The following is a 27,598-nucleotide window of genomic DNA, read 5'->3' as shown; positions in this document are numbered from 1 at the left end:
ACATTTACTGATGTGTTCATCATAATGCCTCTGTTAGAACATTATATATATATGGAGCAATTACTTTTAAGACTTACAAATAATTTAGACCCTTGGTGGTTGCTCTGATACTGCGCATAGGGGCCTATGCAGGGGTCTAATGATAATATATGGTCATTTTTTAACCTATAAATCCATGAATTATTTTAAGATAATGACCCTTGTTTTTTGACTTAACTTTTTTTTTTACAATTCAGTTCTAAGGAGCTTTTTTCAACACTGGACTTAAGTACTTTTTTAATAAAAATTTTATTATTTGGCATATTTGTAGCAGTTACTTGGTTTTTCTTTTACATGATAAGGTTGCTAACACCGTGCTTTATTTTCTTTAGTATGTTTTAATATAAATTAGTATCACAAAGCAATAAAAATAAAAAACTGAATTTTTATAATACTTTCTTAAAATTCTGAATACAAATAAATAAACAACTATTCAACAGCTTCAGTGTCACTGCTACAATAAGAAACTGTCTTTTTCCTCTGATGTTATCATAAACTGTGGTGTCAGCTGGAATATTTACATGATTGTAAGAGTTTTCTTATGTCATTAGCTTTTGCAGTTGTTACAGGCAGGAAATCAACATATCCCCTGTTTTGCTTGATAGATAAAAGGGTAGAAAATTTTTCCCCCTTTTAAAATATTGGAACTAAACCTTCACAGTCAATTGTCATTAAATTTCTGCTGAGGAGTTCCTTGTCCTTTACAAACTTATCCCCTTTGAATTCATTGATGCAATAAATGTGTTTTAAAGGGGGCCAAATGCTTTTTTAAGTCAAGTACTTTAACAACTGAAGTTCCATTGTCCATCATGTTGTCTGTAAGGGGATGTCTAACATACACAACACCAAAAGAGCTTGATAGATCCATCCCCTAAACAAGGAAAACCCATTGAAAGGGAAGAATGACCTTATTCAATGAAAATGACTTTTTTGGCTTTTTTTTTTTTTTTTGCCTCTGCTTTTCAATGCATCTAAAATCCCAATCAAATGGGATTCAGCTATGTCCAGGAAGTAGATAGTTGATATACACTGATTTCAGAAAGGGAATTTTGTTTACAATACCCTGTAGATAAGCAAAAATGTACCAACTCTTGTTCTGCAAAAAGTGGTTATCCAAAAACAAGATAAGCATTGATTTGAAAATATCAAGTGTAGAAATATGTTCTAGACAAAAAATCACCTCATTATGGTCTTTGATTGTAAAACACTCTGCATACAAATAAAATTTTTCTGAATTATTTACATTGTCATGAATACACAAAATATGTTTCCAGAGTTCTCTTTTATAATATTCATCTCCATTACCAACTCAAGGTAAAAGCAGATTTTTTTTAAAATTCCATGCAAAGTACTGCAGTGTCCCAACTAGGCTTTGTAGCTGAAGTGTCCTCTGTGATCTGAACATTAAATACATCAGCTTGCCTGATGTGAAGTTCATGCTGTGTTTCCAGGTTTTTGAAAAAAATATTGTTATTTGCTATTTCAGCAGCCTTTTTTTTCAGCTATAAATTTCTAAAATCTATCGTAAATGTTAGAGCAAGATAATGCAAATTTAACATTAAAATTATAGATGAAAATGTCATGGTACATGAAAACAGTTTGCTCCTGAGTAGTTACTGAATAATAAAAGATGCTTCACTCCTTGGAATTTTCTTTTCTTGGCTTTAATGTATTCCAGTGTCAGAATTTATACTTATGCATCCATGTAGGTAAACATTTTTAGCCTCATGGTAAAACCTATAAAAAGCTTTTGTCTCTGATCTTCAGCAAGTTTTGTCAAGCGTTTACAACACCATTCTACAATCAAAGGCTCCTTTGTTAGCTTGAGCTTGTTACCATAAAATGTTTGTGCTTCACCTAAAAAGGTATAATATATTTTTGTCATTATCAATTTTATAATATTAAACTCATTTAAAAAATGTTTATACAAAATAATAGTAAATTACAAAAAAAAAAAAAAAGAGAGAGACAAAAGTGCAATACTGTTATATAAAATCATGATAATAATAATCATGATGATTTAGGATAACTATTACATGGTTTTGATTTGATTAAATTCAACATTTCTACCATCAGATCTACTACCTATAACTAGATCTTATATAATACTTAAGTACCATTATAAATAAAACTAGGCCTGATATTAATTAAGTATCAAGATAACTGCCTAATTATCATATATGTAACAGCTTAGTCACTTATGATCTAGAAATCTAGATCTCTTTCTGATCGAACTCATGACCAAAATTTTTTCTGAGTTTAAATACAAGTGCTGAAACCTAAAATTATAAATGAAAAAAATTCCTCTAATTTAGCAAATTTGATTTGACTTCTTTTTCATTTTAATGGTGTTATTCGTCCTTTTTTTTTTTTTTTTTTGTCTCAGGTTCATTTTCATTATTTAGAAACACTTTCTTTGTCTGTTGCTTAAAGTTTAAAAGATAAAACCAGGTGATCAATATGAGCAAATTGATTGGATTAGCAAAAAGTTTGATTACCGAAAATGTGGGTTTCGCGTATATTCTCGGAAATTATAAATATTAAATACAATTTTAATCAACCGAGAATTGCCGTGAGATTAAAACATTGCTATAAATCTCTCATATCTATCGTAAATGTCAGAGATAATCCATATTAATATTCAACTCAAAGTTAAAAATGTCATGGTACAACCAATATGGAAACAGTTTGTTCCTGAGCTGTTACTGGCTTCTTTGATGGCTTGAGCTTGTTGCCATAAAATGTTTTTGCTTCTCTTAAAAAGATAATTTTTGTTACTATTAAATTTATAATATTGAACTCGGTAATAAACAATGTTAGTATAAAGTCATAGTAAATTACAAATAAAAATAAGACAAAAGTGTAATATTGTAATATAAGATCATAATATTTATAATCATTATGAGTTAGTATAACTATTATATGGTTTTGATTTAATTAAACTTAATATTATTACCATGTATGCAGTAGTTACAAGTTGGCAAGTAATGAGATGAAAAACCCAAAAAAACTTAATGATAATTTTGTTAACGAACCAATGGATATTGACGATATCCCAGTGAACAGTAATGACAAATTTGTCGACGAACCGATGGATATTGACGATATCCCAGGGAACAGTAATGACAAATTTGTTGACGAACCAATGGATATAGACAATATTCCCGTGGACAGTAACAAACCCATGGATATAAAAAGATAAAATAAATGCTCTTGTTTTGGAATAGAAATAACGTATATTTGCGAATGGTAGAATAACCACCCAGTTTGTTAGTTCCAATATATCTCTGAAAGTTCGATGGATAATGTTACTTAAATGCATACTTAAAAGAAACAAGTTGAAGGTAGAAATGGAAGACCCCGAAAAAATGAACGAAAACATTGTTGACGAGCCAATGGATATTGATAAAAATCGTGAAGAGCCTATGTTTATGGATATAGACGATGATCCCGTGGACAAAAACGATTCCGGGGATATTGAACTAAAAGATAACTGCTTTAGTTTCGAAGTAGAATCTACATTTACTTGCGAATGTTTTAAAATCATTTACTGTGGGTAGAACTGCATTTTCGTTTTAGTGCCGCAGGAAGTTTATGGGTAGAACTGCATTTTCTTCAGCGTTGGTGAAAATATTTAATTAAACATTGCATTTAAAATAAGCATGTTAATAAATTTTAAAACGTTTATAAAAGTATTGTAATTTAAAAGAATTATTAAAATTATTAATTTTAATAATTCGTTTAAATTTCCATTAGTTTTTTTATAAATCAATTTCATTCTCAGACCTTTTTTTTCAATAACCAGTAGATCAAAGCTCAAATTCTTTTTAAGGTTTGATGGTCGCAGCAAAAGTATTTCCATTGTCTTTTTCCATGTTAAAGTTAGATAGTGTATAACCTTTGTGTAACTTTGGTGGAAAATTTGTCTCTCTCATGCTGATATGCCCTACTCAATATAAGGAGTCAGACTTTAATCTTTTGTTCATTTCCTTTGAAACCTGATCTCCTGTAACATTGAGCGTCTACAGGTCATCATCGAGATTATCATTATCATCACGGTTATCTATGAATCACCCATCATGAGGACCATATATATGATTTATCATCAAAATTTTACAAACTGTTATAAGAGATGTTCATTCTATCCCCCCCCCCTTCCCTTATTGTTCATCCACACAGGCTTGTACGCCTGTGTGGGTAAGCACACTATCACACTAATAGTTTAGCACACGAAGCACACCATCAAAGTAATAGTCGCTGTTTATTTTCAAGAGGAATTTCTATATTAAAATAAATTATTGAATATACATAATAGATATAATACATTTGATTCTCATAGTATACACTTAATATTCGCACAATATAAAATGAAGAAAAAACTTTATAACTAATTTAAAATATTTATATGTACTGTAATACTTTATATTTTATTAAACTTTTATCTCTTTTATAAAATATTTTGTAGTTAACATAAAATTTCTGAAAAGGGTAAAAAAAGAAAAACAGAAAAAAATAACAAAAATGAAGAAAGCTTGTTTTGTGTTTTTATTACTTGTATAAAAAAACAGGCGTTAAAAAAAAACTAACTTTAACAGAGATTATTAAATTATAAAACAAATTTAGAATTTTAACGGGGAATGGATGATGATAGCGACAAAAGACTATTTGATTTTGAGAGACTTTTTAGCCAATCAGCGTGGCTTTGAAGTCGTCTTTCAGTTGTTAAATCTCGCCCGCTTTGGAATGTACTGCCACTATTTCGAAGGTTTTCCCTAAAAAAGATTTTTCAGTTAATGAAGAGATTTTTTCTTTGAGAGAACCGAAAACATCCTTCAAGCTTTACTTCAAACTTACATGGCAGAAGCATGACCCCAAGAAACACGGGAACTTTGATAAGATGGTTTTTGTCGCTCTAAAAACGAAGACAAAATAAAGAATCTGTTGAAAAAAAAATATTTGTTCAAACTTTTTTATATGGAGATAATCACAACTAGGTACAATTTGAACATCTCGTTCACAGCTTTCCAAAAGGTCATAGAAGTAAATTTATGAAAAAAAATGAAGGTTAAAGAAGTGAAAATAAGCGACAGCAAAAGTTTTGCTTTAATTTTTAAGTGAAATGAAATGATTTTGACGTAAGTCTGAAAAGTCCTACCACCGAAATACTCTCGCCATTTCTTCTCCAGTCTTTCCTCGACAGTCGGCGTAGGAACAGTTTTTATAAAAAACAACTCATCGTTACTCTCCAAACTAAAAGGCAAAATAAAGTTTTATGCGATAATAAAATAATAACTATACGTTAAGATTATTACTAAGATTGTTAATGAATATTTCATGTACATAAAAAAAAAACCATTCCAAAAACATAGAAATATTAATCTATTATGGAGATAATATCACTGGTAGTTTAACAAATTCAGATTATCTTACAGTTAAAATAATGCAAAACAATTATATTACTGAGATTTTCTTTGGCCATCGTACGTTATGTTAATTCTGTTCTCTGTTGGATAAACGTATCGAAGCTCAGTTTCGTGTATATTGCTTAAAATATCTCCTGGAGAAAGTTTCTTGTCTAATTTATGGCGAACTGAAGTAAAATCATCAACAACAGTTTGTTTGTTATTCGTAGTTATACTTTCTATCCAAGGTTGATAATCTAGCTTTTCGTACAAACGAAATCGCTGGTCTCTCATTTGCTTCAGTCTATCGCGTCGATAATCAATGTAATCAGCATCTGACATATTTTCCGTATAGTTATCGACATCAATAAATCTCTACCAAAACAAGAACAATTACGAGTTTAAAGAGTGTGGATAAAAATATTGTTTTTAATAAGCAGTGCAATGAAACTGCCATCATAAAATAAAAGATAAAAAAAAAAAAAAAAGAAAAAAAGAAAAGGAAACAAATTATAGTACAGTTACTCCAGATAAATTTGGTCTTAAAAACTTCCGGTCTTGATTTTCCACTTCTTCGTATTGCTCTGTGATTGATGAAATAGCTTCATCGATGTCTTCACGTTCCTAGAATATACGCGTGAACGATATGACCAATAAATATATAGATTATCAACGAGACAAAATCGTAAGAATAAAGCTGCACCAAAATTAAAAGTAAAACAATAACGGAAAAAAAAAAAAAGGGAAAATGAAAACTTAGCTTTTTATGCTTTTGCAATTATAATTTACAACATTTTAGAAACAAACCTGAGCAAGTTTCATACGAATTCTTTGCAATACTTTTGCAGCATTTGGACTTAAGCGTTTACGCTGTACAAAAAACAAACATCAAGACAACAAACATAAAACAGTATTTACAAAATTATTACTAAGTGAGCCTTTTAACATACTTTTTCTCTATTACCAAATATATATATATATATATATATATATATATATATATATATATATATATATATATATATATATATATATATATATAGCAATTTTATATAACCCATGTCAATATTTATTGAAGCCCTACTTATCGCAAAACCGTATTGGGTATTCAACTATTCCTAAATGAGCATGTATTTTCTGAGAAAATTCAAAAAAATTGGAGCTCGTCGCCTTTTCATTGGCTTAGCAGCTATTGTAATTTCATTTCAGTCTGACAATTTGACTAAACCTTCTAACTCTTGACCATATACACAGCACTATCTTTGGCATCAAATATTGGGGATAGAAAAAGGTTTATAGGAATTTACAAAATATGGCGTAAGTAGCATTTAATCGTACCGGACGTTTTTGTAGTTATATTCATGTTAAAGCGTCATCATTTCCCGCTAAAAATCAGTATATGTCACATCGCTGAAACGTAAGCAACATACTTTCTTTATGCTTTAACAGTGTAAACTATTGTGCCAACAAAACACAATTTGCGGAAAGTGTTTCTTTTTTTGTTTTAATTTGAAGAAAAGTACAGCTGATGGACATCGATTGCTGTGTGAAGCAACATGGGGGAACATGGGCTCCAACAATAAAAACAGGAGAGGACTAGTTCAAGCGTTTTAATTGATAGATATTTTGATACCAGTGACACTGAGTTGGAGGCGCTATTGGACCAAGATTCATACCAAACTCAAGAAGAGCTGCAGAAACCTAGGAAGTGACTATGGAAGGCATGGCTATGGTGCAAAAATAAGAAAATTGGGTCCTGTATAAACTCAAGTTAAGTGCTGAACCCCGTTTTTTCACGTGCGAAAAAATGCTCCCAAAGCTAAATAGGAGTTTTTTGCATTGAATCGTGACGGAGGATGATAAGTGGATCCCCTATGAGAACCCAAAACGCAGAAAACTGTGGGGTAAGACCATACATTAACTTCAACGTGCATCTGGTGAAATCAGCTCGGAGTGATCTACTTTGAGCTACTATAGCCTAACAAAACCATTACCGGGGAACATTACCAACAGCAATTGATGCAGCTGAGCCAAGCATTGACAATAACTTTTTTCAACGCGGAATCCGTATGAAAAGATCGGGAAAAGTCGTTGCTACGATGGACAATAACAATGGGCAATACTTTGAAAAACATTATGTTAATTTCTCTGAATAAAGCTTTAAAATTACAAAAAACTCTCAAAACTTATTTGCACCCCCTAATATGTTTCAAATAAAGAAAAAAATTGTACCCCCTAACATGTTTCAAATAAAGAAAAAAATTGTACCCCCTAATATGTTTCAAATAAAGAAAAAAAATTGTAAACAACCAAAGCACAAAGAAACATTTAAACTTGAAAATTTAATATTATCACAGACACTTTGAATAAGACTTATTCCAAAAATAGATTAATATTTAAAAGAATTTAAGTGGTTATCATTTGAAAGTTTTTTTTCTAACCATCTTTGTTTCATTAAATTTTAAAATGCTTTTCTATTCTGATGGATCCCCAATCATGGCTCACAGTTGCTAACTAAAAATGCATAAACTTAATGACTAATCATCAAAATTTAAAAAAAGCAATTTTATCTTTAAATACCACATCAGAAGGGCTGTATTTCTTTTCTTCTTGAGCTTTTGATAATGCAACCTGTAGTGAAATTGTTATATAAAAGGCACTTTTACAAAATAATAATCAATTATACAAACAAATATTTAAATAATGTCATAAATAGTTAAATGATGCTATGTAAAATATATTGCATTTAAACATGAGACATCGAAAAACTTATTACATAAAACAGTAGTATAAAATGAATTGCATGCAAATGTAATACATAAATCTATAAAATACATAAACATAAGTATAAAACAACTTTGACTTTGTAACAAACTTTCAAAACAAATACCAGCATCCTTTTTAAATACCAGCATACTTTTTAAATACCAGCATACTTTTTAAATACCAAAATTAAAAAATTATCAATAAAGCAAAACTATGAAAGTGAGCACAATACAAAACATTTTAATTGCTTTTTAACATCTTTTTCAGTACCTGATGTACAGATTCTCTGTTTTTCATTAAGAAGAGCTTTGCCCTTTGAATAGAACTGCTGTCTTCTGAAAGAGATTCCTCAAGACCACTACAATTTAAACAGAACGCTTTAAGTAAATAAAAGAAAAACTATAAATTTATACTGAATTTAAATACTTGCATAAATACACATGACATATAGCTACCTAGTTAAATGAAGCTTCACTTTTTTTTAAGCTGTAAATTAATTCCAATTACTTGCTGTGACCTAGCATCAAACTGCCCCAAAAATTGTTAGTAGCCAACAGGGTTCAAAAAACTAGCAAATAATTATCATTTAAAATAACTGCATAAGCCTGATCTGATTCAGTGACTGCAGAACCAAATGGTTATTTTAAAAAAACGAAACTTCACTTAAAGGCAAAGTACACAACAGACATATATGTTTTAAAACATAAAATTCATACACATATTTAGGCTTTCTTTTATATTTTTCTTGGTTGTTTTCCATCTCAGCTGACTGAAGTGATTCACCTTGAAATTTATTAAAAGACATTCTTTAAACATATTTAGTAATTAGTTGTAAATCAAGCACTCTTAAATTTAAAACTTAGAATGCTAAAAATATATTTAATTTACAAATATCTAAAAGAAAATTTAAAAAATTACTCATACTGTCTGATTCATCAAGCCAGGCTCTTCTTCTTCTAAGTTGTTGATCTTGAGTTGTGTTGATATTACCTAAATGAAATGCCATTTATAATTTCATAAATAATTCAACTTCTGTGTTTATTGATTATGATTGACAGCATTCTTCCTTTATCAAGCAATATTTACTCTCTGAAATTCATGATATAAACTTTGAGTTTTTGTTGTCACTCCTGGATATGACAGAGTTTTACTCAATTATTGTCAAAAGATGACTAACACTATTGAGAAGTTATTTATGAAATGTAATAATTAAAAGACATGACATTAATTATCGTCATTTATACAGTTTTAGGGTTATATTCAACTTTAACAACTATTCTCAAAAAACTTTAATTAGCAAAAGTATGTAAAAATAAGCTCATTAACAATGAAACAAGTTTGTGGGTTCAATTATTCAATAAGAAACCTACAATTTGCATTTTTGCCTGCTTCTAAACTTTTTGAACTTTAAAAAACTAGTTAATCAGGTCAACAACTCAAAATATTTATTAGGTTGTAATAAAAAGCTTTTTTATGAAGATACAGAAATTTGAGTAAAAATTATATTTGAAAGAATTAAATTTACTTCACTTACTACTTTCTTTCTTACCAACAACAGTCTAAAAAAAAAAAAAAAAAAAAAAAAAAAGGATCCCCTAATTTCTTTTCATGTTTTTTTCATATTTGACTAAAAAAAAAAAAGTTTTTACTTTTATATTTGATTTTTTCAATTCAAAATAACAAAATTCAAACTAATTCCACAAAAAAACCAAAGCCTTTTTATTGCAAAATGGTACTGGTAGTTTTTAATTTTGATCATAGATGTTTATCATAAAAGACCATGAATCAGAATGACAGAGTAAAGATAATAAAATAGTATAAAATCCTTCTATAAACACTTTCTCTCTGCAAGATTTTTGTGAAAATTATTTATAGAAGTTTTTTCTATTGTTAATTATTACCATATTTTTTTTGAATGATAATATTTTTACTTCAAAAAATCCCAAAAATAAGGTAGAAAAATAGAAACTTACCACCTGTCTGACTTTGGGAGTTTCTTTTTCCAAGTCTTTTAAAGATAAAGGAGACTTTCTATCTTCATTTGACATTTCTTCAGTATTTTTTTGAGGTAGTTCATTTTCTGGTTTAATGGCAATAAAACTTGCCTTTGTATTTGTTGCCACATCTTCACATTGATTTTTAGAAATTTTGTTTTTCTCATCATTAGAAATCTTTTGTTTGTATTCGAGTGTTTGAAGGAGATCTTTAAGGCTGCTAACCTGAGTCTGTAGAGCAGAAATTACTTCGTTATGCTGTTGTTGCTGTGTTTTGAAGCTTTCATTTTCTTTTTTTATTTGCTCCAAAATATAATTTTTGTTATGCATAAGCTCGTTAAGACTGTCTTCCAATGCGCTTTTACTTGTTTGCATCATACTGATGGTTTCTTTTAAGGATGTTTCAATTTTTGCTAAATTGGAAATTTCATTTTGAAGTTCTTGTTTTTTGTTAGAAAGTAAGTTAGAATCATGCTCTTCACTTGTGGTCTTTAGTTGCATTGTTTTTTTTTCTAGTTCATTCAACTCCTGCTTTATGCTTTCTTTTTTAGCAAAAAGTTCATTTTCAAGATCTACTAACTCTTGTTTTTTCTCCTGGACTTCATTAGATAGTTTTTTTAGATTTCTCGTTTTTAGCTCCAATTCTTCATTCTTAAAGATAACAAAAACTGTTAATGAAAAAAACTTTAAAACATACACAGCATTGATTGAAGTTTTACCAAGTTTTCTTTAAAAGTTTTCTTTAAGATAATATACCTTTCCGTCACCTTCAGTTTTTGAATATAAAATGAACACAATAATAAAAAAATGCCACCATTACTTTATTTTTAAAACATAAAAGTGATAAAACATTTAGCTACATTTAAAAACAGCATATTTCTAATTTTTGTTTACAAATCTTATAAAAACCATTTAAATTTATTTACTCCTATTTTATCAGTTTTTCTTTTAAATTTGAATTGAAACCTTTTATTTTGATATTCCTCTTTTTAAAATAATAAACTATTTTTTGTTTTTCAATTGAAGTGGTGCTACCATTGGCAAAGAAAACTATTACTAAAGATAATTAAGACAAAGCAAACATTCTAAAATAGCCATTATTTAGTAAGACAATCAAAGTTACATGAAACAACATCAGAAATCCGTGCAGATTTTATTCTTGTGAATATCACACTATGGAAAGATAAACTGTTGTCCTTCAAAGAAGCAGTAAAAAAAAACCTTTAACTAGCAATTATAAGAAATCAAGGAGCTTTCAATGACTTAAACTGAAGAATAGAATATCAGGAAAATGTGCAATAAACATATCCAAGTTTGAATAATTCAATTTTTATAATACAGCTGATTTTTATGAAATCTCTAACATCATTGACCAGTAAAGTAACCCTACCCATAATATGACAACCTCTGGTTAAACATTGAGATATTTTCTGATTACTGTATCAGATGTTTCATAAAAATCTGTAAATTTTTTTTTTTAGTCTTTGTATAAGTGTTTAAGGCTTCATGCACCAACAAGAAAATCAGAAAAATATTTTACTTTACTGTCACGGCTATTTTAAAAAGTATATTTTTTACTTCTCAGTGAAGGATATTTTAAAAAAAAGACGCTGAAAAAATTATTGCTAATGAAGGTTCGGCTGTAAAATTATTAGACCTGTTAAGCTAAACAAACTTTTATGGAAGGAATTTAACAGGAAAACAATAACTTCTTATGCTGCAACAATGTCAACAACACAAAGCTTTTGGTCTTCAAAAAACTAAGAAACATAATTTAGTAGAAAGAATGCATCAATAAACCATCAAAACCAAATCAAATGTTAACTTATGTCTTTGTAAGTTGACATTTAACAAAACAGAAAATTTTCATAAAAATTTTGTGTTAAAGCTTCATTTAACATTAAACTAACTATTCTAATGGCAATGCCTCATTCAAAAACAAAAAACATTTTGTTTAGAAGTGCAGTTACATTTTTGATCTGCCATTTATGTAGAAGCTATACTTGTATACTATTACTGTAACATCTGTTGACTTAATATTTAAATTGTTTAGTATTTTTATTGCTGCAGATAAAAATCTTTATTCCATTTCATGTTACCTTATGTACCGTTTCAGTTTTGTTTCCTATTTTTCTGTAGAGACACTTAATGCATTCTGAAAAAAGGCATTTTTTCAGATCTGTATTAAATTAAAAGTTTTCACAAAGAAAGTGCAAAAATTATTATACTTTACTTGTTTGTTAAAAGTACTTCTCAACAAACTAAGTTTTGCTTCATGTTGTTGATTTTGCTGCTCAACTTCTTGTTGATGCATCTTTTGCAACTCTATTAGTTCATTGCCAAGTCTCTTTTCTCCATTTGATCTTTCTGCGGTTATCTAAATCATTTGCAAAACAAAGTTCATTAGAAGTTACTTTTAAATTCTTTTAACAACTTTTAAAATGAATGAAGTATATCAACAATATTTGTACAAAAATTTTTTTTAAAAAATCTATTTCCTCAACAAACAACTTTTTGAGATTTTTTTAGGTTTAAAAGAAGAAAAAAACCTTCTCTTCAAAATCCTTCTTTATATCCTCCAATTGACTAATAAATTTTTGAGACAATTTTCTGATATCTTCAGAGTGCTTATCATTCATCTCTTTCATTAAAAACTGATGATTCTCTTCTGCTTCATTGATATCTGACATTTTGTTTGAAATCTGTGCAAACTTGCTTTGATTTAATGAATCTTTAAAAATACTTTCTTCTTCCTCATACTTTTCTTCAAGCTCTGCTTTAATAGAAGCCTTTTTAACATTATGCTCCTTTAAAAGATGGGACTGAATTTGATCTAATTCCTCTTCGTATTGCTTATTGATGTTATCCAAAAGCTGAATAAAAGGAAAGTATGCAAAGAAATAAAAATTCTTAATGTCTGTTATTGGTATATTATATAGCTAAAGGGTTAAATTCTGCTTCACATAATTACAATCTCTATAGCTTATAAATGTAATTAATACTGTAACTGTCCATTGAAAGCAAGTATTATTGTATACTTATTATTGTGTAATTTGAAATTTCAATTAATTATTTAATTTCAATTCTACTTGTAATCTTTGTTTAAATATTGATTCACAGGGAAACAATAAATTAAATTTAAACAAAAAGAAAAAAAATTAAAAAGTCAGTTAAACAAAAACTTTACTTCTGTTTTTTTCTTGCTCAAGTTGCCCATCAAACTTTTCTTTTCAAGCTCATTTTGTTTTTGAATTTCTTCTTTATCTTTAAGCAATGCACTATTCAGCATAGATTTATATTCTTCAATTTCTTTTTCATGTTTGTCTTTTAAAAGTTTCCTTTGTGTTTCTCCATCTTCTTTCAATTTGTCAGCATAATGCTGCAAATCAAGATCCAGTTTGCTTTTCAACTGATTCATACTAATTTGATGGCTACTTTGAATATTTTTTTCTTCACTTTGTACCTCAACTTCATATTTAGTTTTTAATTTCTGAACTTCAAGCTTAAGCTCTTCCTTTTAAAAACCAATAAAAATTATTTAAGATTTTATTTACAAAAATATTTAGCAAACTACAGACAAATCACACCAACAAGTAAAATTCAACAATATTAATAAAACTAATATTTTAACACGCAATAACTACAGCAAATGTTTTCTAGTTATCATAACTATAAAAGATTTGTTTAACATTGAAGTGTGTTCAAGGTTTTATTGCCCCAATTTAGTCTCTAGTGTTTAAACTGTTAAAATAACAAGTTTAGTAGAACTCAATTCAATTTCTTATCATCAACTGGTTTTTCAATCGCAATCAACATGAAGTCAAAAAAGTGTGAAGATAATACTAAGAGAATTATATTTTCTTAAACAATTATGAAGATCAAAAATCAACAAACACCTCAAAGATGAGAATTTAAAAAGTTTGATGTAAATCTAAAAATACTTTTTATTGTTTGATATAAATATAATAATGAAATAAAATTTTCTTTTTCTTTTACAATTCCTATTTTATTTAGCTTTGATGATTTTACAATTGAACCTTGACCATTCTTTATTTTAAAAGAGTTCCATATTAAAAAAAAAAATTGACTACCAATAACTGGCTTCTTTTTAAAGCCCTGTTTTATATTTAAAAAATATGAATTCTTAGAAAAGCCTTAGAATACTAAGTAGGAACCAACAAACCTTGAGCCTTTTTTCTTCATCTAATTTTTTAAGTTCGAACTCTGTGTGCAATTCTAAAATACAATAATTGATTTTAAAATAATGAAAACAAAAAAATGATGCCAACACATCAATTATTTCAATTTAAAATAATAAAAATATCAACAAGTTATTACTTGCAACTTCATTATTGAATTGAGCTTGCAACTTTTCTTTTTGCTCTGCCTCCTCTTTTGTTAGTTTTTGTTTAAGATACTCTAGTTCTTTTAATTGATGCATATCCTCTAAATGCGCAGAAGAATTAAGATCAATACCTTTTTGAAAACGCTCAAGAATCTTGACATCCTCATCATCAACGCTAAATCAAAATAATAAAATATGAAAGAATTTAACAGAATATAAATCCATTTAATATTTTCCAATAATATTAGCCATTAAAAGCAAAAATTTTTATTCTAAAACACAAAGTATAAGGTTCTTTTTTTAATGGCCCAGAGGAGAGCAGGAAGTATGAAAAGAAGTGGAAATCTTTAAATAATATGAATTGTTGTTTTAATGATTCTTAAACATAATGTTCAGCTTAACAAGTTTTTTTAACTTTTAAAAAGAAATGTTTATTTCTAATTTCTAATGAAGTTCATAAACAATCTCATAAAAAGACCCTGGTTCTGCCTATAGAACCAGGCTCAATTTGAATAATATTATATTTACATATAAAACATTATTATCAATATTTGAATCGACAATCCAAAGCTACAACATTAGTAAAAACCATTCATTAAAAAAAAACAACTGGTGCAAAACAATTATGTAATACCTGTTACTATTTGCATAACTTTCAGTTGCTTCAATTAAGTCACTTTGAAATTCAAAATGTGCACCATGAATAAGCTTCCCACGTTTTTGGACATTCTCTTTATTTTCTACAACTTCATTTGAAACATTTTTTGTTTTTATTATTTCTTGACGCAGTTTTTCTTCAGTGAATGAGTTCTTTACATCAAACTTATATGACTTACTGTCACTACCATCATCATCATCATGAGATGCATTAAATCTTGGTAGATTATCTATACTCATACCTTCTAAACGGGCAGCAAGTCCTGAGTTTATACCAAAATCCTAAATACAGAAAGTTAATATAACAACCAGATATATAACAAAATAATGTAGATAACAAATAGATAATATATATATATAACAAATAGATATTATACATACCAACTAGATATTATATATAAGAAACAAATAATATATATAACAAATACATGTACAAAATAGATTTTATAAATAACAAATAGATATTATATTTAACATATAGATACTGTATATAAAATATAGATATTGTATACAACAAATATAGAGACAAAAAATATAAAAAAGGGGATAAACCAACAAGATTTTTCAAGACATTTCTAAAATATCCAAATAAACCTGATGATTTACTATGGCTAACTTATCAAACTAACAAAATTTAAATATAAATTTATCTTTCTTACTTTAAATTTATTTTTTTTTTTTTTATCTATTTGGAAGCCTTAAATATCATTTGGTCACAAATTGACAAATTTTTATATTGTTGGTGGGTCTACCTCACCTGGTAGCCATTTTGTAACATCTTTCTACTAATATGCAAGGTGCGCATTTTACACAAAAGTTTTAAAAAATTTTTTTTTAATTTATTAAGTACTTAAATTGTGTAAAATATTAATTAGTCAGCTTTTTTCTAAATGTTTTTCTAAATTAGATTTTAAGAGCCAATTTATGAAATATGTGCATTTAAAAATTAATCAAATATAGGTCTAAGCATTCTTTATTTGTAGATATGAGCAAGAAAAAAGATTTATCAACCTAAAAAAAGGCTGAAATTACATCTCTGCTAACTAATACTAGTGTTATTTTCAGAGAGATGTTTCTCAGGTATATGCCCAATATATTAAGAAAAAATTAGCTAATACTGAGAGCTTAACATCAAAAAGAATTAGGTAATGTGGTAGAAAAAAGTTAACACAACATGGACAAAGAATGTTAAGCAGAATAATACCTCAACACTTTCAAGCATCCAATGATACAATTACTTACAAACTCAAGCAGTTGGAATCTAGATGTCTAAGCAAACTGTTCAACACCATCCTTACGATTTTGATTATAAATCACAAAGACCAACAAGAACCAAAATTGACACAAAAAATGATGCAAAGAAAGTCAGAATGGGCAAAAAATACAGGAATTTAAGTGGAGATAATTAGAAATCTGTAAGATTTATTTTTGTAAATAATATTAACATGTTTTTAATCAACTTTCAATTAACTAAAAAGTGAAACTATCCTTTAGAATTTTTAGGTATGCTTTTAGTAATGAAAGTATTTTTCAAGTAATGTCAAACAAAGCTCAATAAGTGAAAAGTCAGAGAAAAATATTTATCCAGCTGCAATATTCAGACAGTTAAATATCTAATTTCTGTTATTTTGGTCTGCCATTTGAGGAAAAAATTTGGATAGACTCTATATTGCTGAACAGATGATGAATCAAGTGTTCTGTGATGATGAATCAAATGTCCTAAAACATATTGTTTTCCTTTATGCGAGATGGCGCAACATGACATACAGCTAAATCAATTTAATAATTTCTTTTTGAACAGAATATTCCATTATAAGATTGACCAGGAAACTTCCTGGACCTTAACCTATAGAGAACACTTGGGAGTTACTAAAGCAGGAAATAGCGAAAGAGTATATCACAAATAAAGCTATTTTGATCAAAAAAAATTATCTAACACTGGAATTATTACAAAAAATTTACTGAAAATTATATTAAAAGTTAAAAAAATTTTAAGACAAAAGGAGGAGTAACAAAAAATGTCTAACTTAGCATTGTGATTATTTCTTAGGAAAACATGTCATCAAAATAACTAATGCTTTGTTTGTCACTTGATGTCCCTTTCTTAAAGTTTTGATAACTTTTTAATTAAAAAAAAAAACTACAAAAAAGTATTAAAAATTCATACTTTCCTATAGTTTTTAAGTAAAAGTTTGAGTAGCCATGATAAACTGTCATAGTGCTGTATCATATCATGCATTAATATGATAGCAACATTTCAAAACATTAATCTTGAAAAAAGAATAGCTTATTCATTAACAATATTAAATGTGAAACAAAAACACTTTAGCTCACATACTTACCAATTCTGTTTCATTGTCTTTATCTTCAATACTTCTGTTTATCTGATTATCTTCATCAGATTCCTAAAAAAAGAATCAGGTCAAAACTTGGAAAAACTTCAGTCAAAAAGATCGAGTAAAAAGAGTCAAAAGATAATTGAATGTTAACAAAACAAATTAAAAATGGATATCAGATGTTGATACATTACATCATAGCTGAGATTTGCAATATCATGAGCATCAAAGCCAAGAGTGAACTTTGGTTTGCCATCTGAATACTAGAATAAGAATAACTATAAGAGTGAGTAATCAACACCTGCAACTATACTATAAATCATTAATATCATTGCCATTAGCATTACTATAGATTGAGTAATTAAAGCAAATTAATTCAAAATATCAAATAAAAAACAACAATCTTACATTTTTATAAAACTAGTTTCAATACTTTTCAAGTGGATTGAAAAGAAAAAGTTTTTTTTACAAATTTAGAAGCAAGCTGTTTTTTAAAGATTTAATTTTATAAAATTTTCCAAAATAAGTAATAACTTTTTTAGTAGCAGAAACAAAGATTACCTCACTTATGTCAGACATATCCCCAATAAAGTTAACATTCTCCCCTGTATTACCAAGTGAAAATGCAAATGAGTCTTTCAAATTATTTTTAATGGTTGGTTTTTTGTCAATATTCTAAATGCATACAAGTTAACAGGAGTCTATAATCTAAATTAATTTTTAATTTTATCTGAAAACCAGGGGGAAATTAAAATCATACATTTTTTTTAGTTGAATCCTTTAAATCTCCAGAAAAACCTAATTTTGTAGGTATTCCAGTTTTGGTAGCTAGTGGATTCAAAGCTCCTTGCAAGGAAGCTCCAAGAGGATTTCCAAGAGAGGAAAGTGGTCCTAATTTACCCGTATTACTTTTTAGTGAAGAAAGTTGTGGCCCACTTTCACCTTTTAAAGGAGCAAGCATAGTGAAGTTCTATTAAAAGAAAGCAGTATAATCAGTTATTAAGATATAAAATACATTAACTTTATACCTAATATCAATAAAATATATGTAAAAAACATCAATATACTCCAGACATAATCAAATCACAAAGTGAAAAACATTTAAAGTTATAATAATGAGAATGATGACAACCTTTTCTTTTTTAGATTTTTTATCCTTGCTTTTTTTGTCCTTATTTTTTTTCTTGTCTAAAGACTTTTTTCGCAGTAGCATTCTTTCTTTTTCAACCAATTCTCTAAAATGTTCATCACAAGGATGATCCCAGACACTGTCACCAGTTGAAAAATTGAAGTAATATATATCACCACTTGGATCTTGGCTAAATAAAAAGTGTTAGTGCTGTTACAAGCTAAAATTACAGGGGGGAGGGGGAGGGGGAGGGGAGGGGAGGGGAGGGGAGGGGAGGGGAGGGGAGGGGAGGTTTATAATTTGAGACTATTTAAATAATTCAAATTTAGCACAATAAATTTTTAAAGCCTTTGGGTAAAAAAAGTTCTGTAGGGTGTCAAAATGAATTTGTTATTGTTTAGTGCAAAATATCATAAAAATTAGATTAAAATAAGTTCAAAAGGAAAAAAAGATAACAAGAGTGCTAATAACAAGAGTGCTAAACTTCACAAACAACCATTGATTTTTAATTTTTACTATGATTAGAAATTCATTTACTGTTTATTCAAAACTAAAAATGTACAATGAAAAGGTCAGTGGAAAATCTAGATAAAGCACCCTTCTGAAATCAGCACCTAGCTAATATGGTTTTGGCTGGAGCTTATTCAACAGCTCAAAAATACTTAATTTTGTACCAAAAGGTATAAAAAATCAACACTAATACCTAGACCTTGATGCTCAAAGACTTAATTCTTTGAATCAAAAAAAAGTTCAGGAGAATTCTGTGGTTTTTCAATCAGATTTGGTACCAACTTACAAAGTAAAAAATTAACTTTAATGGAAAAAAAAATTTTTCTTGTGAAAACTGAATTGGCTTCCCTCTTCTTCATATATTAACCCTTTAAATTTTTCATTTTGACTCATAATGGAGTCCATTAAGTCAGCTAAGATTCATTAGAATCTGGAGAGCCAAGAATTTTTGAAGTCTGAATTAGAGAAAATCTGATCCATACTCAAACTTGACCAGGTGCAACAAACTTGTAAAGTTCCTGGTCACCTCCAATCTATCTCTAAAGCCAGGGTAGGTTATATTGAAAAGTAGTTTTAATCAAAGGTGAATTCCTTGAATTGGTCTTGAACTGTATCTTAGCTACTTTTGAGAAAATAAATATTTCTCAAATTTATGGATACTTGTTTGTTTAAAAAAATTTGTATCATTTTTTTACTAAGAAAAACAGATTTTTTACCATGGTTTCCAGTCAGGTGGCAATGGTGCAACAATGCCTTGTCGTGCAATATAAAGAAGTTCTGGCTCCCTCACAGGATCAATACCAATGACTTGAGCATACTCATACACCTCTGTTTAAAAGAAATTGTATATGTTAATGTTAATTTTACAGACAACACATTTACATGCAACTATATAATACTGCAACATATTTTAGCCAAAGAAACTTAGATAAATTAGAGAAGTGTTTGCTACTTGAGTTCATAAGTGACTATTAAGCAGATTCTGAAGATTATAGAATTCTTTTAATTTTCATTCTTAAAAACTTTTAAATTTTTATTATGAGCATATAAAAGTCATTTAGAGTTGTTTGCAAGCATGTTACCTTAAAGGTCAAAACTTTTAGTAGACAAAAATGCTGAATTTTGAAAAATTTTTGTCCATCTCAAGTTGTTCAGCAGTATTTTACCTGGGTAGAAAGAAAATCTTAAATTTTTTGTTTCAACAAAGATGCTACACAAAACTTGCAAAATTCGATAACTTAAACTTTGTCCTTTAACTTTCATAGTTTTTATATTGGCTTTTTATTTACTTTATTATGATACACTTATGCTTTAAAACTTAAAATTCTGATAATGGGGATAACCTTAATGAATATAATATACAAGTAGCGCCATTTTCAAAGTGTTTAAACTTTCTACTGCATTATCCCACTATGAACTTTAAACATAAAATATCCCATTATGTGAGAGACAAATCAAATAATAAAGAACATAAAACACGAAGAAAATAAATGCAAAACAAAAAGGATTTTATTTACTGCACAGAATAACATTACCTTCTTCTGTGGGTTGGTAATTTTCATCATATTCTTCATCCAAAACTAATTGATTATTGATCTGGAACATTATTAATTAGCTGACAAAAATAAAAATATTCTAAAATGTGTTTTTAAAACTTCAAAAGTTATCGAAATTTTCCAAGTAAAAATTTGTCAATCAATTAACCTATGGTAAATAACACAGTAACCATGGTTATAGTAAAAGACAAATAATAAAAAAAAATAGTACTAAAATTAAAATTACATTTCTTTTATAAAACAGTTTTAAAAACATCTCAAAATAAATTTAGAAAACACATCCTAAGAGTTTATTAAATCTGAGAAGCTTTTATTTTACTTTAAGCTAAAAGTACAAAATATAAATATTTCAAACTCAGGTTTAGGTGTCAGCACCCTGTCCAGTTTAGTTCTTAAGAAATAAGTTACACACATTTAATTGCATATTGCCAATCACTTAGACAAATGTATAAATGAAATAAAAAACTTTAAAGGTTTTTATTCTAATTAACAAAGATCTATTTACAAATCAGTTTTAAACTTATCATTATCTTTCTTGCACAAAAACTGTTTCTTGTTTATGTAAACCAGCATCTTTTAAACTAAGTTGGCAGTCAAGCTCTGAAATGTTTTGTCTAGGAAATGCTTTTATCAGTTCATATCGTTCACTTGGCCATCCAAGCAGTGCTATTTTTTCAGATAGGTACTACAATAAAAGATATATTTAATTACTTTCTAATAATTATTAATTAAAAACTTGACAATTGTATGTTAAACTTTATAAGATTTTTTTACAAAATTTATTCTTTTTACAAAATAGAGTAAACGAGAGAAATCATTTAGTAAACAAAATTTAAATATATACTACCTAAATTTAAATATACATAATATAATTATATATAAAATATATTTAAATATACATACTTATAAATTTGAAGATTTATAACTATAAATCAAACTGAAAAATGGATTTATAATGACAGCATTTGATTATATTACTTTTATATAAAGTTCAAATCAAAATTTGTACGTTAAACAAAATTGCTCTCTTTTTTTTTTTTTTCATTTTTCCTTTTTTTGTTTTAGAGATCATGAAAAACAAACCTTGATGGTAGAATGAAAAGAAATGGATATCACTTTTCTTTCATTGTTAGGTAGACGGCACATAATTGTGGCTACATAAAAAAAAAAAGGAAAAAATTTGACATTTGTTGAACAGTTAAGAAATAAACAAAGTTGATCAAAACTATTCTTATATTATTATCTATGAATATGTGCTTCAGTAATATCAAAAGGTATCTGTTTCAGTATGGGTATCTGCTTAAGTAAAATCTACAGGTATATACTTTAGTAACTTTGTATGAATGAACTCATTAGTTTTATACCTTTTTCTACATTATCATTTTCCATTTCATCTGTTGTATTTAATAGTAAATTAGGCTAAATAAAACAAATTATGAAGAAATTATGAAGAAAAAAAAAAAAAAATCAACAAGCAGCAAAAATATTTTATCTATAAGATTTGGAATATATTTTGTATGTAAAAAAAAAAAAATGTTATAATAAATACATTAACTAATTTAAGTATTTACATAAATTTTTTAATAAATTACATTAATATATTTTTATAATATTTTTATAATAAATATACTAATTAATAAAAATATCAGTAAATATGTTAATATAGTGTAAATCCAAGTTAAAGCTAAAAAATTCAAAGCATTTGAACATGCAGAGTTTTAAATTTTTTAAATTTAGATAATATATGGAAGTTTAGGTCAAAAGATAAAATTTTAATAAAATGTTTAGGCATTTCTAATGGCCACATATATTAAAGAAAAGCCTTGTTCTTTTTCCAGAAAATTTCCAATGGGCATAATTGTCAGTTTGCCCTTTATCTTTTCTAACTGTGAAATGACGCGACTGACCCACTTGAACTGTGAACTTTTGTTATATTACTATATAGGTATTACAATATGCAATACAGTAACTTTTAAGTATTCTGTCCATTCAAAAACTTCTAAAGTTCATCATCTATAACCTAAGATATTTTATGCTTATCAACTTTTTTTTGTTGAAATCTTTCCTACAAGTGCAATAAAACATTATAGAAGACTTTGTTTATGCAATGCTATACCCATTTTTGACAAGGCCATTTTTCAGGCATGACATAAGTAAGAAGTGGCCTGGAATCAAATCAACTTTCAAAATTTAAGACAATTTTCATTGTAAAAATCAGGAATGAGTACAAAAAAAAAAAGCACTGGATTTTGACAACTATTTCTGCTTTCACCTTGACACTTCCTTCAACCAACAAGTTTTCAATCAAGAAACTTATTAATAAACATTTAAATGAAGGTTAAAAACTCCTAACTCTAACCCTAACAGGTTTTCTAAATTGGATGTTCCTTTAGAATTAGAAAGATTTTTCAAGTTCAATCCTGTCGCTTTAAAAAGTGTAAAGGTTGTTTCTGATGGACATAAATAGAGACAATATTTGTTACAAGTAAAAGCTCTTGAATTCATTCCAAGTTGTTGAATAACTTTTTTGTCAGTTTAAGTATGACACAACTTGTATAAACTACAGATACTGTAAAGATGGTGTACTTTGGGGCAATTAAATTGTAGATGGAAGAACAGTGTGTTATGTTACAGCTGTGCTACAACTACATCATTATTTTAGGACTAAGCTTAGGAAACAAGCCTTTCCCAATTTAAATTATTAACCAATAACAATTGAGATTTTGTGAGTTTTTATTTTCCAAAGAGGAATCATTAAAAACTTAACTCAAGTCTCAGTCAAACAAGAAACCACCAAACATTTTACAAGTCCAAAAAGTGAGTACTTAAGTAAAATAAAAATAAATTACAGCTTTTCCTTTTATTAATTAGTTTGACCAACTGTTCATTATAGCTACTCTAGAGCTTTAATAAACTCCTTTAATATATGTAGGGTTAATGGTAATATATATGATTAATGCTACTTTAAGTGCATTGCAACTGTAGATGTGATTTGTTTTTTTATGTAAATTAACATAATTTTGAAAAATAATGATGAATGCACCCTATTTTTAAATTTACAATCTTACCTTATTTATTTGTTTTGTAGCATCTAGTCTTTGATTATCTAGATAAAAGAAAAGTTCAAGAAAATTCTTAATTTGATGACTTCAACTAAATGCAGAATGGTTTGAACAGTTAATATTAAAAAGTTTTTTTAATTATAAATACTTTTATTTAAAGGTTTAAATATGTAAAAGATAAAGCTTTACAAAAACTAAAACAGTATTTTTAATAAATTCAAAAAGAAACCTTTTTTTTCAACATCTGCATAAGTTTCTTGATCACTGTAACTTTCTGAATCACTCACTACAGATAAAATATTACTATTGTCTTCTAAAGATGCTTTTAAAGCAGCATCAATGTTGTCATTTTCATTATCATCATCAATGCCTGTTTTCTAAATATGGAATAAAAAAAATCCAAATAAAGGAAATACACCAATTATTATTTGAAAAAAACAATTAAATTATTAAAGATTTGCTAATAAACTTAGTATTTTTAGTAGTAAACTTGGAATTTAAAAACAGAGAGTTGGAATAAGGAAGGTGTTATACCATAAAAACACTTTGTAAACAGTTGTAAGATTGCTTTCAAAAAAGAAAAAATTGTCTACCATAACTCCAGTTTCTTTTTCAATGTGAGTTTCAAAACTATCATTTAGGTTTGAATGATCCGATAAAAACAGTGTTGCTAAACACCAAGAATCATAATCAGAAGATAAAAACAGTATTGCTTTATGTTAAGCATCAAATCAGAAAAAAAAAATATAACCAATCATTACTAGGAAATGTTAAATGCAGTTTAAATAATATTGATGAAATACCTAATTCTGCAAATTGCTCAGCTGTAGGCTTCATACTAAGATTTTTCCAGACAACAAGACGCTCACCTACATTTAATAAACCATCATTTATATAAATCATCATTTTTATAAGAACTTTTAAAGTTAAATAGCAAATTAGGTTTCTTTTTAAGACAAAAAAAAAAAAAAAAAAAAGTAGTTTAAAAGACATTTTTTAAAAAAACGTTTGCAACTGAACTGTTTACCTGTAAATAAAAAATAGAAAATGAAATGAAAAAACCTGTTCTAGGGTCTATGACAGCTAAATGTGGGTAGCTGTGGACATCATAAAAGTTACTATAATGCATTCCTTCATCACTTTCATAATCAACCTAAAATGGATAGCAGAAGAATGCAAATCATTAGGGCTGTGAATCAAAACTAAAAATCTGATTTTTTATAATAAACATTTTTACAAAGAGGAGCTTTTTTACATCTTATATCTTTATATCTTTAAATCATTAGCTCTTATATCTTTACATCTTTAAATTATTAACTCTTATAAAATAAAAATATTACTAATAATTAAATATTCTAAGAACTACTTCAAAAATTTAAGTCTAAAATTAAATCAAATTTATCACACCTGCCATAAAACAAAATTTTCTTTTAGAATTTCACGAACAAGTTTATTTGACCAGACATCACGGTTCATTATCTGACATGCAAATTCAGTACTATTTTGTATATTAACCAGAAGCCATCTATTTTGATTTTTGCTAAAACTTCTCGCCTAATTTAAATAAAAGGCAAGTATTGATGTAAAGCAATAAAAGAATCTTCAATAATAACCTTAATAAAAAAAGGCAAAATATTGGAATTACAATAAATAAAATTCTTTATCCTTAAATTCATAGCCTAAGGAGTTACGAATTTATGACTTTTAAAAATTGGATATTTGTTTCCAGAGTATAGCTAAACTATGACTAGCTTGTAACTGGATGGAATTCGGATAGCTATTACATAAAAAAGCTTTAAAAGACATTTGAAATATATTGTCAGAAAACCTTTAGGTAAATAACTTTAACTTAAAAAATCTTACCGCCTGGAAATTACCAGCATATAAAATATCTCTTGGTGGCTTGAATAACTCATGCAAGCGCTTTGTTTTTTTATGAGGAGGAATTCCTTGAGAGTGAAGCATTAAAAAATGTTCTTGCTCATCTGAATTACAAGCAAGTTAAATTAAAACAGTTAACAAATTTTAAATTTAAAAAGTTAGCTTTTAAAGCAACAATTATTAAAATTGTATAATAAAAGTAAAGGAGGTTGACCTGTTTCTTGTTTGAAGTCTCTAAAGCTATCAAATACAGAGCATGTCTGTGGTCTTCTGGGACGAGAAGATGGCAGTGCTAAAAAAAAGAGCTCGTATACATTTATTTATATATATATAAATGAAGGTTAAAAATAAACTTTTAAAAATACGTTTCTCCTGCATGCTTATTAGATATTATAACTAATTATATATGGTTAAATGTCATAAGTGATATACGATATTTATACCATATATAATTAGTAAAAAGTATATGGTATAAAAGTCATTTTGACTCATTTGTAAGTACAGGTCACTTTTTTTGGTCACTTTTATATATATATATATATATATATATATATATATATATATATATATATATATATATATATATATATATATATATATATATATATATATATATATATATATATATACTGTTAAAAGTCTTTAGATTTAAATAACCATTATTTAAATCTTAAGACTTTTAACAATTTATATATATATAAACTGTTAAAAGTCTTTAGATTTAATAATGTTAATAAACCAAGTTATAAACATAATAAAACCTACAAATCCCATACCATGATAAGGATCTTCAACAAGAACAGCTTGCTGCTGTGGAATAGGTGAACGGACATTATCATCAACACTTTAATAGAAAAAATAATAAAAATTCTTAGATAAAAGAACAATTCTTGCACTCAAATCAGACATCAATTATTTTTAAGATTAACTAACAAGACACTTTAGTATTGCTGTGTTGTGTAAATTTTTAAAATAAATATTGCATAATTTTATTTTGATTGTTTAAACTAAACTTGGAGAAAAATTAAATGTAAAACAAAAATGCATGACGTAAGAAAAATGTTAACATAATGTAAAGTAATGATAAAATTTAAAAAAAAGACAGCTTGCTTGTAAAAATCATCTAAAGTTTCAAAATTTTCTTGAGCTTTATTAAATGCATTTGCTGTATTTTTTGATTTCTTTGATTGAAATTTTGCAGAGAACTTATTGTCCGAATTAGATGAAAAAGATTCAGACGGTCCTGGGAAAAATGATCCTTCTAAATACATATTCACAGCCATTTCTAGATTTCCATTTAAAGCTATTAGCATATTTGAAGCTATTGTTTTATCAGCGCCAGTTATACTGATATATTGCTGGACTAACTCATCGTTTACAGTAATATTGGAGGCAGCCATTTTCTTTGCATTTGTTGTTGATTTTTTTTTTTCCGCAAAAAAATCCGTAATAAAAGTTATGATCGTAACGAAGTAAAAACGAAAGTTTGAAAACCGCGCGCCGAAATTTTGTTTGGCATGATTATCGTCATCAATTGATTAATTGATATTACAACGCTGGATGGATTTATTAACATTGTTTGTAAAAAATACAACGAAATCTAATTTGCTAACAAGTCTTCTTTAAACTGGCCAGAAAAATTTTCGGATGCTTTAAAATATTTTTCTACGGTTTTTCATATTTTAGAGTTGGATATTTAAATAAATAAATGTTTAGATTTTCATGCAGTAAATCTGTGGGTAACAAGGTTTTCAACACTTTCTTTTAAAGAAGAGCTTTTACAAAAGTAATATATTCTAAAGCTAAAATATCTTCTTGCAGTGTGTTTAGCCGGCGTTAAGAATATCGAATGTATACTTCACTGCGGGTAATACTTACTTAGGTATGATTTTAGCCTCTTTATGGATCGAGGAGTAGAGAA

General features: G+C 27.5%; 2 protein-coding genes across 8 annotated transcripts; both read right to left on the bottom strand.

Annotated features, from left to right (window-relative positions):
• Positions 1-4,563: 4,563 nt before the first annotated feature.
• Positions 4,564-20,814, bottom strand: LOC145191307 (uncharacterized). Of its 7 annotated transcripts, none has more exons than XM_090067271.1 (25): positions 20,714-20,814; positions 19,895-20,006; positions 18,672-18,858; positions 18,300-18,509; positions 18,101-18,214; positions 17,734-17,802; positions 17,546-17,608; positions 15,181-15,485; positions 14,540-14,721; positions 14,385-14,437; positions 13,389-13,715; positions 12,751-13,074; positions 12,435-12,578; positions 10,181-10,852; positions 9,742-9,766; positions 9,132-9,197; positions 8,924-8,990; positions 8,478-8,565; positions 8,022-8,072; positions 6,249-6,311; positions 5,967-6,065; positions 5,500-5,816; positions 5,195-5,289; positions 4,894-4,951; positions 4,564-4,811 (listed from the first exon to the last, which is right to left on the bottom strand). In XM_090067271.1, the coding sequence occupies exons 1-25, from the start codon at positions 20,781-20,783 to the stop codon at positions 4,667-4,669; spliced, it is 3,906 nt and encodes a 1,301-aa protein (XP_089923397.1). In that variant the 5' UTR covers positions 20,784-20,814; the 3' UTR covers positions 4,564-4,666. The 7 variants fall into 7 exon arrangements, with proteins under 7 accessions (XP_089923397.1, XP_089923400.1, XP_089923395.1 ...); XM_090067269.1 differs by having other exon boundaries at positions 4,565-4,811; positions 5,961-6,065; XM_090067270.1 differs by having other exon boundaries at positions 4,565-4,811; positions 5,961-6,065; positions 9,745-9,766.
• Positions 20,815-21,192: 378 nt separating this feature from the next.
• LOC145191695 (UBX domain-containing protein 7-like) lies at positions 21,193-27,530 on the bottom strand. Its single transcript, XM_090067289.1, has 13 exons — positions 26,788-27,530; positions 26,454-26,521; positions 25,892-25,969; positions 25,660-25,781; positions 25,204-25,350; positions 24,859-24,949; positions 24,600-24,665; positions 24,390-24,466; positions 24,026-24,173; positions 23,803-23,840; positions 22,099-22,153; positions 21,818-21,888; positions 21,193-21,419 (listed from the first exon to the last, which is right to left on the bottom strand). Exons 1-13 carry the CDS (start codon positions 27,075-27,077, stop codon positions 21,261-21,263), a joined length of 1,410 nt encoding a protein of 469 aa, XP_089923415.1. The 5' UTR covers positions 27,078-27,530; the 3' UTR covers positions 21,193-21,260.
• Positions 27,531-27,598: the final 68 nt, after the last annotated feature.

This window comes from Hydra viridissima, unplaced genomic scaffold (assembly GCF_058129835.1).
Source record: "Hydra viridissima isolate aposymbiotic clone 2 unplaced genomic scaffold, HvirCarnegie_v1 scaffold_11, whole genome shotgun sequence".
NCBI classification, from domain to species: Eukaryota; Metazoa; Cnidaria; class Hydrozoa; order Anthoathecata; family Hydridae; genus Hydra; species Hydra viridissima.
The sequence above is the reverse complement of the archived record's forward strand: the minus strand, read 5'-3'. Positions and strand labels throughout refer to the sequence as shown.